At 43.2% G+C, this 13,399-nt stretch overlaps 1 protein-coding gene across 4 annotated transcripts in view; it reads left to right on the top strand.

The window, feature by feature from the left end:
- Positions 1–13,399, top strand: part of WDR26 (WD repeat domain 26) — a 55,944-nt gene that overhangs the window by 25,048 nt on the left and 17,497 nt on the right. For all 4 annotated transcript variants that reach the window (XM_062210453.1, XM_062210455.1, XM_062210452.1 and 1 more), the window contains exons 7-8: positions 2,166–2,304; positions 10,980–11,120. In XM_062210453.1, the coding sequence (XP_062066437.1) occupies positions 2,166–2,304; positions 10,980–11,120 (280 nt within the window). The remainder of the gene's footprint in view (positions 1–2,165; positions 2,305–10,979; positions 11,121–13,399) is intronic.

Here is a 13,399-nt window from a genome sequence, read left to right as displayed (position 1 = left end):
AAAAAAATCATAGGCTCTGTTGCCTTAATATAAATAATAGCTGTCATTTAAGAAGTACTAGCTGGCAGTCTCCATCTCTGTGGGGCTTTTGGTTGTTTTGGTTTTGGGGTGTTTGTCAGTTGTGGTTTTTTTGATTGTGTGTTTATTTTTAGATTTATTTTACTTGACAGAGAGGAGAGACAGAGATCTTCCATCTGCTGGTTCACTCCCCAGATGGCTGAGAAGAGGCCGGACTCATATTGTATGCCTTCCCAGGATACATTAGCAGGGAGCTGTATTGAAAGTAGAGCATGGCCGGTGCCGCGGCTCAATAGGCTAATCCTCTGCCTGCGGCGCTGGCACACCGGGTTCTAGGCCCAGTCGGGGCACTGGATTCTATGCTGGTTGCCCCTCTTCCAGGCCAGCTCTCTGCTATGGCCCGGGAAGGCAGTGGAGGATGGCCCAGGTGCTTGGGCCCTGCACCCGCATGGGAGACCAGGAGAGGCACTAGGCTCCTGGCTTCAGATCAGCACGATGCGCCGGCCGCGGCGGCCATTGGAGGGTGAACCAACGGCAAAGGAAGACCTTTCTCTCTGTCTCTCTCTCTCACTATCCGCTCTGCCTGTCAAAAAAAAAAAAAAAGAAAGAAAGAAAGTAGAGCAGCCAGGATTCCAACTGGTGCCCATATGGGATGCCAGCATCGCAGGCTGTGGCTTTAACCCACTGCACCACAATGCCAGCCCCCGTCTTTGTACTTTACACTCATAATCTCAGCCTCTCATTTCATCTTTGTAGGAGCAGGGTTTTTTTTTGTTGTTGTTGTTGTTTAAGATTTATTTGTTCATTTGAGTTACACAGAGGAGAGGCAGAGAGAGAGAAAGTTCTTTGATCTGATGGCTTACTCCCCAACTGGCCGCAACGGCCGGAGCTGCGCCAGTCTGAAGCCAGGATCCAAGAGCTTCGTCCTGGTCTCCCACGTGGGTGCAGGGGCCCAAGGACTTGGGCCATCTTCTACTGCTTTCCCAGGCCACAGCAGAAAGCTGGATTGGAAGTGGAGTAGCCTGGTCTTGAACTAGCGCCCAAATGGGATGCCGGTGCTTCAGGCCAGGGCGTTAACCCGCTGCACCACAGCGCCAGCCTCTGTATAAGCAATTATGTAAGACAGATACCGTTATGTTTATTTTATAGTTGGGAACGTTGAGATTTTGGAGAGATCAAATAAATATTCCAGAATTGCAGCTAGTACATGGCTGAGTCTGCCAGGCTGTGCTGCTCTTCTTGAGCTTTCTTTACTCTATGTGCAGCAGCCTGTGCCCTGTGCTGCACTTTATCTGTGCTGCCCTCCAGTGTCAGCAGGCACAGTGGAGTATTTCTTCTATTTCAGGAATTTTAGCTGTAATTCTGATCCCTTACAAGAACCCTAAGGGCTTTGTTGGGTAGATACTAATCTTTTGTAGGGGAGGGAATGGAGGTTCAGAGGTGTAACTCTCTGAAGACATCAGAGCTTATCACTGAGAAAGGCCCCGGACTCACATTGTCTGACTCACTGCAATGCTATTCTTTTTATTGCACCAAGTTGCTTTTCTGATGAAAGTTAAACTAGATTTTACTCAAATTGAAATGTTACATTATTTTACTACAGCCAGCTGATGCCATCCAATTTATACATATAAACATGAAGCCCTGGTTATTAATTATCTATACAAATTTATTTAATCAGGCCAGATAGTCTGTTATTGTTATTGAAGATGTCATTTTTATTTATTTGAAAGGCAAAAATACAGTGAAATCTGCCATCCACTGGTTCACCCTCCAAATGGCTGCATCTGCTAGGACTGGGCTTAGCAAATTCCAGGAGCCTGGAATTCCTTCTGGGTCTCCCACTTAAGTGGGAGGGGTCTGAGTACTTGGGCCATCTGCTGCTGCTTTCCTGGGCACATTAGCAAGGAGCTGGATGGGAAATGGAGCAGCCAGAAGTTAAACTAGTTTGCCTGCATTACAGCTGGTAGCAATATCATGTTTCCAACATACCAATACAAACTTGATTCCTAAGGTTTATAAATGCATTCAGTTTTATTTTTAATGTTTATGATGTAATCTCCTAAAAAGTTTTATCAATTATTTAACCTTTTTAATTATTACTCTAATCTGTTTTGAAATAATAATAATTTGTGATTTCTTTGTAGGAGGCAATTCCCATGTTATACTCAGCAGATTCTCACGGAGCATTGTAATGAAGTATGGTTCTGTAAATTCTCTAATGATGGCACTAAACTAGCAACAGGATCAAAAGATACAACTGTTATCATATGGCAGGTTGATCCGGTATGTACTCCAGCATGAATGTTGAGATTGCAAAAGGAGATAGCTTTGAATCTAATTAAGTGATTTGCATATTTTAAAGTACATACATGTAAATAGTATAACTTTTCTAAGGTTTTTTTGTTGTCTTTGTGACTTTTAACTCTTCCTATGTTGTATAGATAATATGTATAGATCAATGTCAAGATTTTTGAGTATGTATTGTGTGCTGAATTTGTGCATGCAGCATCATATCCTCTGAATTTCTGAGGTGCTAACATCTGTTTTCAGATGAAGAAACTGAGATTGAAGTTAAATTCCTAGGCTTTCACAGCTACTAAATGGCAAAGAAAATTTCCATTCCAAACCCATTGCTATTAATGTCTCTGTCAATTTATGTCTTTAATACTCAATTTTCAGAATAATAACAATGTCTGTTTTATCAGTAGTTAGAAAAGAGAGCTTCTGTCCTGGTTAATTCCCCAAAAGCCAGGAGCCAGGAACTTAATCCATGTTACCTGCAAGGATGGCAGGAACACAGTTATTTGAGCTTTCACCTCTGCCTCCCAGAGTCAACATTAGCAGGAAACGTGTCAAATCCAAGCACTGCGATATGGGGTACCAATGTCTTAATCACTAGGCTAAGTGCCCACCCCCAGATTTGTCTTTTTTATAACTCAGTAAGCTGGGGCGGCGCCTTGGCTTAACAGGCTAATCCTCCGCCTTGCGGCGCCAGCACACCGGGTTCTAGTCCCGGTCGGGGCGCTGGATTCTATGCTGGTTGCCCCTCTTCCAGGCCAGCTCTCTGCTGTGGCCCGGGAAGGCAGTGGAGGATGGCCAAGTCCTTGGGCCCTGCACCCACATGGGAGACCAGGAGAAGCGCCTGGCTCCTGCCTTCGGATCAGCATGATGCGCCGGCCACAGCGGCCATTGGAGGGTGGACCAATGGCAAAAGGAAGACCTTTCTCTCTGTCTCTCTCATATCTACTCCGCCTGTCAAAAAAAAAAAAAAAGAAAAAAAAAATAACTCAGTAAGCTACAGATTTATAGAAGATAGTATTTCCTTTTTTTTTTTTTTTTAAAGATTTATTTATTTGAATGACAGAGCTACAGAGAAAGGTAGAGACACAGAGAGATGTCTTCCATCTGCTGGTTCACTCCCCAGATGGCTGCAACGGCTGGAGCTGCGCCAGTCCAAAGCCAGGAACCAGGAGCCTCCTCGGTCTCCCACATGGGTACAGGGGCCCAAGGACTTGGGCCATCTCCCACTGCTCTCCCAGGTTATAGCAGAGAGCTGGATCGGAAGAGGAGCAGCCGGTACTAGAACCGGCGCCCAAATGGGATGCCAGCACTTCAGGCCAGGACTTTAACCCACTGTGCCACTGCGCCAGCCCCTTTCATCTTTTTTTGAAGATTTATTTATTGGCTGTGTGCCACTGCTTTCCCAGGCACATAAGCAGGAAGCTGGATTGGAAGTGCAGTAGCTGGGACTCAAACTGGTACTCATATGAGCTGTTGGCATTGCAGGTGGCAGCTTAACCTATTGCACCAGAATGACTGTCCCCTCATTGCTTTTAGCTAATTGAACATGTATCAAGCAAAGAAATACAAGACTCCAAATAGGTTTGGAGCCACATTTAATTTAGACGTCATTCACCTACCATCATGAAGTAAATAAAGTTTAGAAATAAAATGTGATATTAGCCCAGGCTAAAGTTTTAGACTCATATTTTGAAAGACTAAAGAAAAGGAGTTATATGATGGGAAATGTTTTTAAAGAAGAGAATCAAATTTTGGCACATACAGCAAGTCTTGGGTATTTGCAATGTACTGTGAATGATAAAGGGCAAATACTTTGCTATAAAGCATGGGTTCATTATTTTTTGTATCTTGAGAACCTATGGAACCTTTCTCAGAATAATGCTTTTATTTATTTTTTTTAAAGATTTATTTATTTATTTGAAAGTCAGAGTTACACAGAGGGAGAAGGAGAGGCAGAGAGAGAGAGAGATCTCCAAACCGCTGGTTTACTCCCCAGTTGGATGCAACGGCCGGAGCTGCGCCGATCCAAAGCCAGGAGCCTCTTCTGGGTCTTCCCATGAGGGTGCAGGGGCCCAAGGACTTGGGCCCTCTTCTGCTGCTTTCCCAGGCCACAGCAGAGAGCTGGATGGGAAGTGGAGGAACAGCCAGGTCTCTAACCAGCGCCCATATGTGATGCCAGCACTGTAGGTGGCAGCTTTACCGGCTATGCCACAGCACTGGCCCCCTCAGAATAATGTTTTTAAACACAAACCAAAACACATAGCAAACCCAAACATACATGTTAATTACCAAGGAAATCCAGTTATATTGAAGTATAGCTGTCAACATAGTACAAAGATAGAATATATCATACTGCTTTATTTATATATGAAATAATAAACATTCTAAAAGCAGATATAATAACTACCAGAATTCTGAAGTAGTGATGAGAGTAAGTAATATTTCAGGGTTATCTTCCTAACTATAATATATGAAAATATTTAAGATTTCTGTTGTTAGCAGAGTCACCTAGTACATTTACTTAATTGTTGATGCTGCCTAATATGCTGCCTAATTTAGTATACCTAGTATTTGCATTACTTAATACTACTTTGTTAATTGCCTGCATTTAAGATGGAAGTAAATACCAAATTTCAGACCATAGCTAATAGAAGAAGAGATGTACACTTTTCTTCTTTGAGTTTAAGAGTCAGTGATTCTGTCTCTGACCTCCTTCTGTAGATCTCAGGTTGAGAACCCCTGTGAGAGGAGCAGAACAGTTTAGAAAGGAAATAAAGGCCGGCGCCGTAGCTTAACAAGCTAATCCTCCGCCTTGCGGCGCCGGCACACCGGGTTCTAGTCCCGGTTGGGGTGCCGGATTCTATCCCGGTTGCCCCTCTTCCAGGCCAGCTCTCAGCTATGGCCCGGGAAGGCAGTGGAGGATGGCCCAGGTCCTTGGGCCCTGCACCGCATGGGAGACCAGGAAAGGAACTTGGCTCCTGGCTTCAGATCAGCACAATGTGCCGGCCGCAGCGGCCATTAGAGGGTGGACCAACGGCAAAAGGAAGACCTTTCTCTCTGTCTCTCTCTCTCACTATCCACTCTGCCTGTCAAAAAAAAAAAAAAAAAAAAAGGAAATTTAGTGCGATGAAATAAGCATTTTGCAATATGTAAGTATTATGAGCGAGCAAAGGCTCTACACAGGTGGGAGTGCCTCTTTAGAGCTTTACTGTGGGTCCATCACACAGGTGGGGACCAGAAAAGGGCGTTCTAGGAAGAGAGAGAACATCTCTTCACTGCCCCTCTCCCTTCAACCCCCTCAAAATAAGAAAATAGGGTGAGTAATGGCAAAGAGTGGGAAGTAGGGCTGGGAAAAGTTTGAGATCAAATCATGGCCTCTGAATACTATTAAGAGGGATTCCATAAGCACCATTCAGCGATTTTGCAGGTTCAGATCTAGACCACTACAATAAAATATGTGTCACAATTAACCAAGTCACATGCTTTCTTTTTGTGTCTCAGGGCATATAAAAGTTGTATTTGCACAATGTGAGTACTGTAGTCTATTTGTAAGAGCATTATGTCTAGAGAAACAGCATACATGCTTCAGTTTTAAAATAAATTATTGCTAAAAATTAACAGTCATCTGAGGTGTTAGAAAAATTGCACCAGAGATTGGCTTGGTGGATTGATGAAGGCTGCCACAAACCTTAAATTTGTTTTGTTAACAGCATATTTACAAAGCACAAAAAAATTAGATATGCCTACATTTTCATTCTGCAACTATTTGCAAAGTATCTGAAAGGGAAGACAGCAATATCAAAACTGCATTTAAGTTTTTTTCTTAGCGTCAGTGTCTGTGAAACACCCTTTTCTTAGCCAGCATTTAGTAAGCCCCCAGTGTGTGCCAAGTCTTCTGCTGCATACAGACTGAGTACATAATAATACACTGTAGTTATTCTATAATGAATGCTGCAGAAGCAGACAGGAAAGATCCTTCTTGAACTAAAAATCAAGAAAGACAGTAAATCTTAAAAACTAGCTAGGAGTTGCCTTTGAATAAAAGAGAATGTGCTTGTCATTTGGGTGGTTTGGGAAAGAGTTTTTGGTAGCATCATTTGGGATGATGCTAATGAAGAAAGTAGTAGCCAGCTCAGGGGCCAGCGCCATGGCTCACTTGGTTAATCCTCTCCACCTGCAGCACCAGCATCCCATATGGGTGCCAGGTTCTAGTCCCAGTTGCTCCTCTTCCAGTCCAGCTCTCTGCTGTGGCCTGGGGAGGCAGTGGAGGATGGCCCAAGTGCTTGGGCGCCTGTGTACCAGCATGGGAGACCAGGAAGAAGCACCTGGCTCCTGGCTTCGGATTGGCGTAGCTTCGGCCGTAGTGGCCATTTAAGGGATGAACCAACGGAAGACCTTTCTCTCTGTCTCTCTCTCTTGCTGTCTAACTCTGTCAAATAAAAAGTAGTAGCCAGCTCAAAGAGGACCTTTTGTATTATTTTCTGATGAGTTTAGACTTTTTTTTTTTTTCCTTTTTTTAAGTTTGAAAGACGGAGTCCACAGAGGAGAGACAGATCTGGTTCACTCCCCAAATGGCTCCAACAACCAGGTCTGAACCAGGTTGAAGCCAGGAGCCAGGAGCCAGGAGCCCCATCCTAGTCTCCCTCGTGGGTGGTAAGGGTCCCAAGCACTTGGGCCATCTTCCATTGCCTTCCCTGGCATATTAGTAGGAAACTGCATGGGGAACTTAACCAGGATTCAGACCAGATGGGGGCATCACAAGTAGCAGCTTAACCCACTGTGCCAAACACCAGGCCCAAGTTTAGGCTCAAAAGCTCAGTGTTTCCTGGAGGATTTTTGTAAAAGTCCTGGGTATGTAAATGTAATAGATGTTACTTACAAAGGATTTAAAGGCCATATTAGCTGGGGAAATGAATAGTTAACTTACATCCCAATCTGAAATACAGAGGATTTTAGAAACCATACTTTTTAGATAGCTTTATTATAGTGAATTACCTGGGACTGTTTTGATATGATAGTATTTTTGTTAGGTCAAGTATTATTTGAGAAGTTATAAGGAAGATTGACTGTTTTTGACTGTGTGTATTTATGCTTTAGTGGATAGAAAATAGTACATAGCTAACCTTAAGATTTGAGTTGATGTGATTTCAATGCCCAGTTTCCCTTAATAATCTTTTTTTTAAGCCTTTGCCTCAAAATGAATTTTACCAATACTTCCACAAAAGTCCAGGCAAAGTTGGTGGACACCATGAATACGATATTTGAGTAAGTTAGGGTAGAGACACTGTACTTCTGAAGATATAGTATTAAAATATCTTTGTATCCAGCTTTTTTTTTCTTATGGGTTTATTTATTTATTTTTTTAATTAAGTATACACAATTAGTTTTTGAGTTAATGAATACTGTTAAAGGAGTTTGTTATCACTTAAGCAGATTTTTGTTACCTGGAGCACTGTTGTGAGTGAAAGTTTGTTCCTAGAAAATCTTAAGCTAGTTAGAAAGATTTTACTTACTTAGACAATTGTGCAGGCCGCTTAAACACGATGCTACTGATCTGATCCAAATATCTCATGCCGGCCGGCACCACGGCTCACTTGGCTAATCCTCCGCCTGCAGCGCCGGCACCCCAGGTTCTAGTCCCAGATGGGGTGCCAGATTCTGTCCCGGTTGTTCCTCTTCCAGTCCAGTTCTCTGCTGTAGCCCAGGAAGGCAGTGGAGGATGGCCCAAGTGCTTGGGCCCTGCACCCACATGGGAGACCAGGAGAAGCACCTGGCTCCTGGCTTCAGATAGGCACAGTGCGCCAGCCGTGGCGGCCATTTGGGGGGTGAACCAATGGAAAAGGAAGACCTTTCTGTCTCTCTCTCACTGTCTAACTCTGCCTGTCCAAAAAAAAATTTTAAATTTCAAATATCTCATGCCTATTCCTCCCTTCCCAAAAAAGAATCTTCCAATGTTAACTTCTATTTTGTCAAAACAATGGAGATTTGGACATAGATAATTTATGAATAATAAACTTAGGGCCCAGTGGATAAACAAAACAATATAATCCATTTCTCAGGGGGAAGAAAATTTTTTTCTGAGGGGAAAATAATTTCCAGCCTAATTTTTTTAAAATTATTTATTGATTTGAAAGACATAGAGGAAGAGACAGATCTTCCATTCGCTGGTTCACTCCCTAAATGGCTGCAATGGTCAGAACTGAGGCCAAAGCCAGAAGCTTGAGCTTGATCCCGCTCTCTGACTTGGGTGACAGGGACCCACATACTCAGGTCATCTGCTGCTTTCCCAGATGCACAATCAGGGACCCGGATTGGAAGTGGAGCAACTGGGACATGAACTGGCATCTGTATGGGATGCCAGCATCGCAGGCATCAACTTTACCCACTGTGCCACAACACTGGCCCCTAATTTTTATTTTTTTAAGATTTGCTTATTTAAGGGGCTGGCGCTGTGGCACAGCGGGTTAAAGCCCTGGCCTAAGGTGCTGGCATCCCATATGGGTGCCGGTTCTAGTCCCAGCTGCTCCTCTTCTGATCCAGCTCTCTGCAATGGCCTGGGAAAGCAGTGGAGGATGGCCCCAAGTCCTTGGGCCCCTGCACCCACATGGGAGACCCGGAGAAAGCTCCTGGCTCCTGGCTTTGAATCGGCACAGCTCTGGCAGTTGCAGCCATCTGGGGAGTAAACCAGTGGATGGAAGACCACGCTCTCTGTCTCTCAGTCTCAGACTAGTTCCAGACTGGTTTCTAACTGCTAATAGGTCATTGCTGTTGGAATCTGCCTGCCTCCAAAAGTAGAACTCAGTGTGCCTTGAGATTAGTGTCTAAAATAACATTTTCATCTCTTTCAGTCCTAACCATCTTGGCATAGTTCCTCATTTCTTAGTAAAGTGACTGTCAACTATGGCTGTGGCACTGGACCATTGTGGATTTCTTCATCCTGTATCACTGCCTTCTGATGCTAATCTTCCACATTGTTGTCCAAGTTCTCTTCCTAAAGTCAAATATCAGATGATATATTCCCTAATTAATTTTTAAAAACATGTTTATTTACTTGAAAGGTAGTTAGGGAGGGGAGAAATCTTCCATCTGATGGTTGACTTCCCAAATGACCTTAGCGGCCAGGACTAGGCCAGGCTGAAAACAGGAGCCAGGAACTCCATCCAGTTCTCCCACGTAGAGGGCAGGGGCCCAGAGACTTGGGCCATCTTCTGCTGTGTTCCAGGCCATAGCAGAGAGCTGGATCAGAAGTGGAGCAGGGGCCGGCACTGTGGCGCAGTAGGTTAATCCTTCACCTGTGGCACCGGCATTCCATATGGATGCCGGTTCTAGTCCTGGCTGCTCCACTTCCAGTCCAGCTCTTCGCTATGGCCTGGGAAAGCAGTGGAAGATGGCCAAGGTGCTTCGGCCCCTGCAACCACGTGGGAGACCAGGAGGAGGCTCCTGGCTTCTACAGCGCAGCTCCAGCCATTGCGGCCATTTGGAGAGGAAACAACAGAAGGAAGACCTTTCTCTCTGTCCCTCTCATTGTCTGTAACTCTAACTCTCAAAATAAATAAAATCTTAAAAAAAAAAAAAAAGGTGGAGCAGTCAAGGCTCGAACCAGCACCCATATGGCATACTGGCACTGTAGGTGGTGGCTTTACCTGCTACACCACAGCACCAGCCCCCAAAATGAGATTTTTTTTTTTTTATGTGCTCAGGTTGATTAGCACTAAGTGGTTTCTTTGGGAACATAAAATGGTACAACCACCTGGGAAACGGTTAGACAATGCCTCAAAATGCTAAACACAGAGTTAGTGTATGACTTAGGAATTCCACTCCTGTGTGTATTCTCAAGAGATGCAAAAGCATGTCCCACTTCAAAACTCATACATACTCCTAGCAGTATTCATAGTAGTCACAAAGTAGCAGTGATCCAAATGTTCATCAACTGATGGATGGGTAGACAAAGTATAGTACCTGTGTAAGGTAGAATACTGCTCAGCAATACAAAAGACTGAAATAATTGATACATACTACAATACGGATGAACCTTATATTGTGCAAAGTGAAAGAAGCCAATTACAAGACACCACATCATATATGATTCCATTTACATGACATATCCAGACAAAGCCATCAAGACAGAAAGTAGTGGTTTCCAGGTGCTACAGGAAAGAGAAAAAGCATGATTGCTGATGGGTATGAGATTTCTTTGGGGATGATAAAAATTCTAAAATTAGATAGTGATGACTGTTAACACAACTCTGAAAATATACTGATACCACTGAGTCATACGCCATACAAGGATGGGTTTTCTGGTAAGTTATAGTTCAGTGAAGCTGTTTAAAATCAGTAAGAGGTAGCTCTTATTATTCCCACTTTTTTTTTCTTTTGGTTCCCTTGAAAGCTTTTTAAGGGCAATTCCTATGTCAGTGTTAGAATTCCATCTGGCACATAAGTATGTGTATGTAGTAGATGCTTAGTAGATACTGCAGTGTAAATGACTCTTTGAAGAAAGCTGATCCAGCCTTGTTTGACAGCATAGTTGGTATGAAAACGTTCTCAGGTTGTTACATTACCAGAGTACATCTTTGCCACTATTTAACTTTTTGTACCCACAAGCAATGACTTTAGGGATGGGAGTTAACGGAGTTGTCTGTTATTTTTCTTCCTAGGATACACATCTGCTAAAATTGCTTAAAACTTTAGAAGGACATGCTTATGGTGTTTCTTATATTGCGTGGAGTCCAGATGACAACTATCTTGTTGCTTGTGGCCCAGATGACTGCTCTGAACTTTGGCTTTGGAATGTACAAGTGAGCGAGTTTCATCCTTGGCTTAGCCTTTATGTAAAGAATACTCAGAATATATATATTCATTGTAACTCTATTCTTGATTTGTAGAACAGAACCATTTAACCCATATTACTATAATGTATGTCTTAAAGATAGTTCTTAAAGCGGAACTTTATAAATTTATCAAGCTGAATAATAGTTTTTTTGAAAGAATGATCAGTAAGCATTTTCAGAATGTTTTTGCTTTGTCCTATGGGTTTTATACTATTTACTATGGTGCTTCAGAAAACATGTTAAGATTTATTTGTTTGAGGGGCCAGCACTGTAGCACAGTGGATTAAAGCCCTGGCCTGCAGCACCGGCATCCCATGTGGGCACCGGTTCAAGTCCCGGCTGCTCCACTTCCAATCCAGCTCTCTGCTATGGCCTGGTAGAGGACGGCCTGGGGGCTTGGGCCCCTCACCCATGTGGGAGACCTGGAAAAAGCTCCAGGCTCCTGGCTTCGGATCAGCTCAGCTCCGGTCGTTGCAGCCATTTGGGGAATGAACCAGCAGATGGAAGACACCTCCCTCTCTCCACCCCCCACCCCGGCTCTACCTCTCTATGTAACTCTTCCAATAAGTAAAATAAATCTTAAAAAAAAAAAAAAAAAGATATTTATTTGTTTGAAAGGCAGAGTTTACAGAGAGAAAGATCTTCTATCCACTGGTTCAACTCCCCAAATGAGCACAACGGCCAGAGCTAGGCCAACTCAGAGCTAGGAGCTTCTTCCGGGTCTCCCATGTGGGTGGCAGGGGTCCAAGGACTTGAGCCACTGCTTTCCCAGGTACGTTAGCAGGGAGCCGGATCAGAAGTGGAACAAGCAGCCAGTTAACCTATATTTAGTATTCTGAACTCACTCAGTAAAGTCAGATGATGTTTTCAGTACTCATTATCTTAACAGCTTTATTATTCTAAATTAAAATTTGAACTTTAATCAGAGTCCCATTTTAGAAAAACTCAGCATGAGATTCATTACATTACTCCCAGACCACGTTTTAGAAACCCTGTGGTTATGATAAAAAATTTATTTTTAAATTTCCTTAAATAAACTGTCTTGGTTAGGTGTAATTTTGTATTTGTGTGTGTGTTTGTGTTTTGTTTTTTGTTTGTTTATTCTTTACCTCTAGGCGAAGGAGTAGTCCAGGTTATGGTTTCAATGTAATAATTTAAGTTGATGGGATAGGATTTTTGAGTCTGGGGACTTTTAGCAAAAAGAGAGTGAAAATAAAACTCCATAAGAATTACTCAAAAAAATGGTATAAAGGAAAGTGAATCCTATGATATACATAAAGATGATATGACATAATTCTTTTTGCTTTTTTAAAGATTTATTTATTTTAAAGAGTTATAAAGGAGACGGAGCGACAGAGAGAGAAAGAAATCTTCATCTGCTGGTTTACTCCCCAAATGGCTGCAGTGGGTCAGGGCTGGGTCAGGCCAAAGCCAGGAGCCAGGAAATCCACTCAGTCTGCCATGTGGATGGCAGGGGCCCAAGTACTTGGGCCATCTTCTGCTGTTTTACCAGGATCAGAAGTACACCAGCTGGGACTCAAACTGGTGCACCTATGAGATTTCCAGGGTCCGAGGCAGCGCTTAATCCACTGTGCTCAACTCTGGCCCCTGTATGACATAGATTTCCTTACTTCTCTGTCATATCCTTGTTTCAGTCCTAGCTTTTTATTAAGAAAATTTTCAAGTATTAAGAAAGTTGAGTGGCTGGCACCATGGCGCACTTGGTTAATCCTCTGCCTGTGGCGCCGGCATCCCATATGGGCGCCGATTCTAGTCCCGGTTGCTCCTCTTCCAGTCCAGCTCTCTGCCATGCCCTGGGATAGCAGTGGAGGATGGCCCAAGTGCTTGGGCCCTGCACCCACATGGGAGACCAGGAGGAAGCACCTGGCTCCTGGCTTCGGATCGGCGCAGCTCCGGCCGTTGCAGCCATTTGCAGAGTGAACCAACAGAAGGAAGACCTTTTTCTCTGTCTCTCACTGTCTATAACTCTATCTGTCAAATAAATTTTAAAAAATCTTTAAAAAAAGAAAGTTGAAAGAATAGTACAGTGATAAGAGCTGTGCATACGATGACTACCCTAGATTAAACAGTTATTATTAACATTTTGTGGTATTTTGTATGTACATACCTGCCTAGATATGTGAAGACATGCATATATGCATGTATGTATGTAGATATTTATATCCAAAACAGTTGAAAGTACAGGTATTTAAGCATATATCTCCTAAAAAATAAGATACCACCTT

Source organism: Lepus europaeus, chromosome 14, assembly GCF_033115175.1.
Source record: "Lepus europaeus isolate LE1 chromosome 14, mLepTim1.pri, whole genome shotgun sequence".
Taxonomy (NCBI): domain Eukaryota; kingdom Metazoa; phylum Chordata; class Mammalia; order Lagomorpha; family Leporidae; genus Lepus; species Lepus europaeus.
The sequence above is the reverse complement of the archived record's forward strand: the minus strand, read 5'-3'. Positions and strand labels throughout refer to the sequence as shown.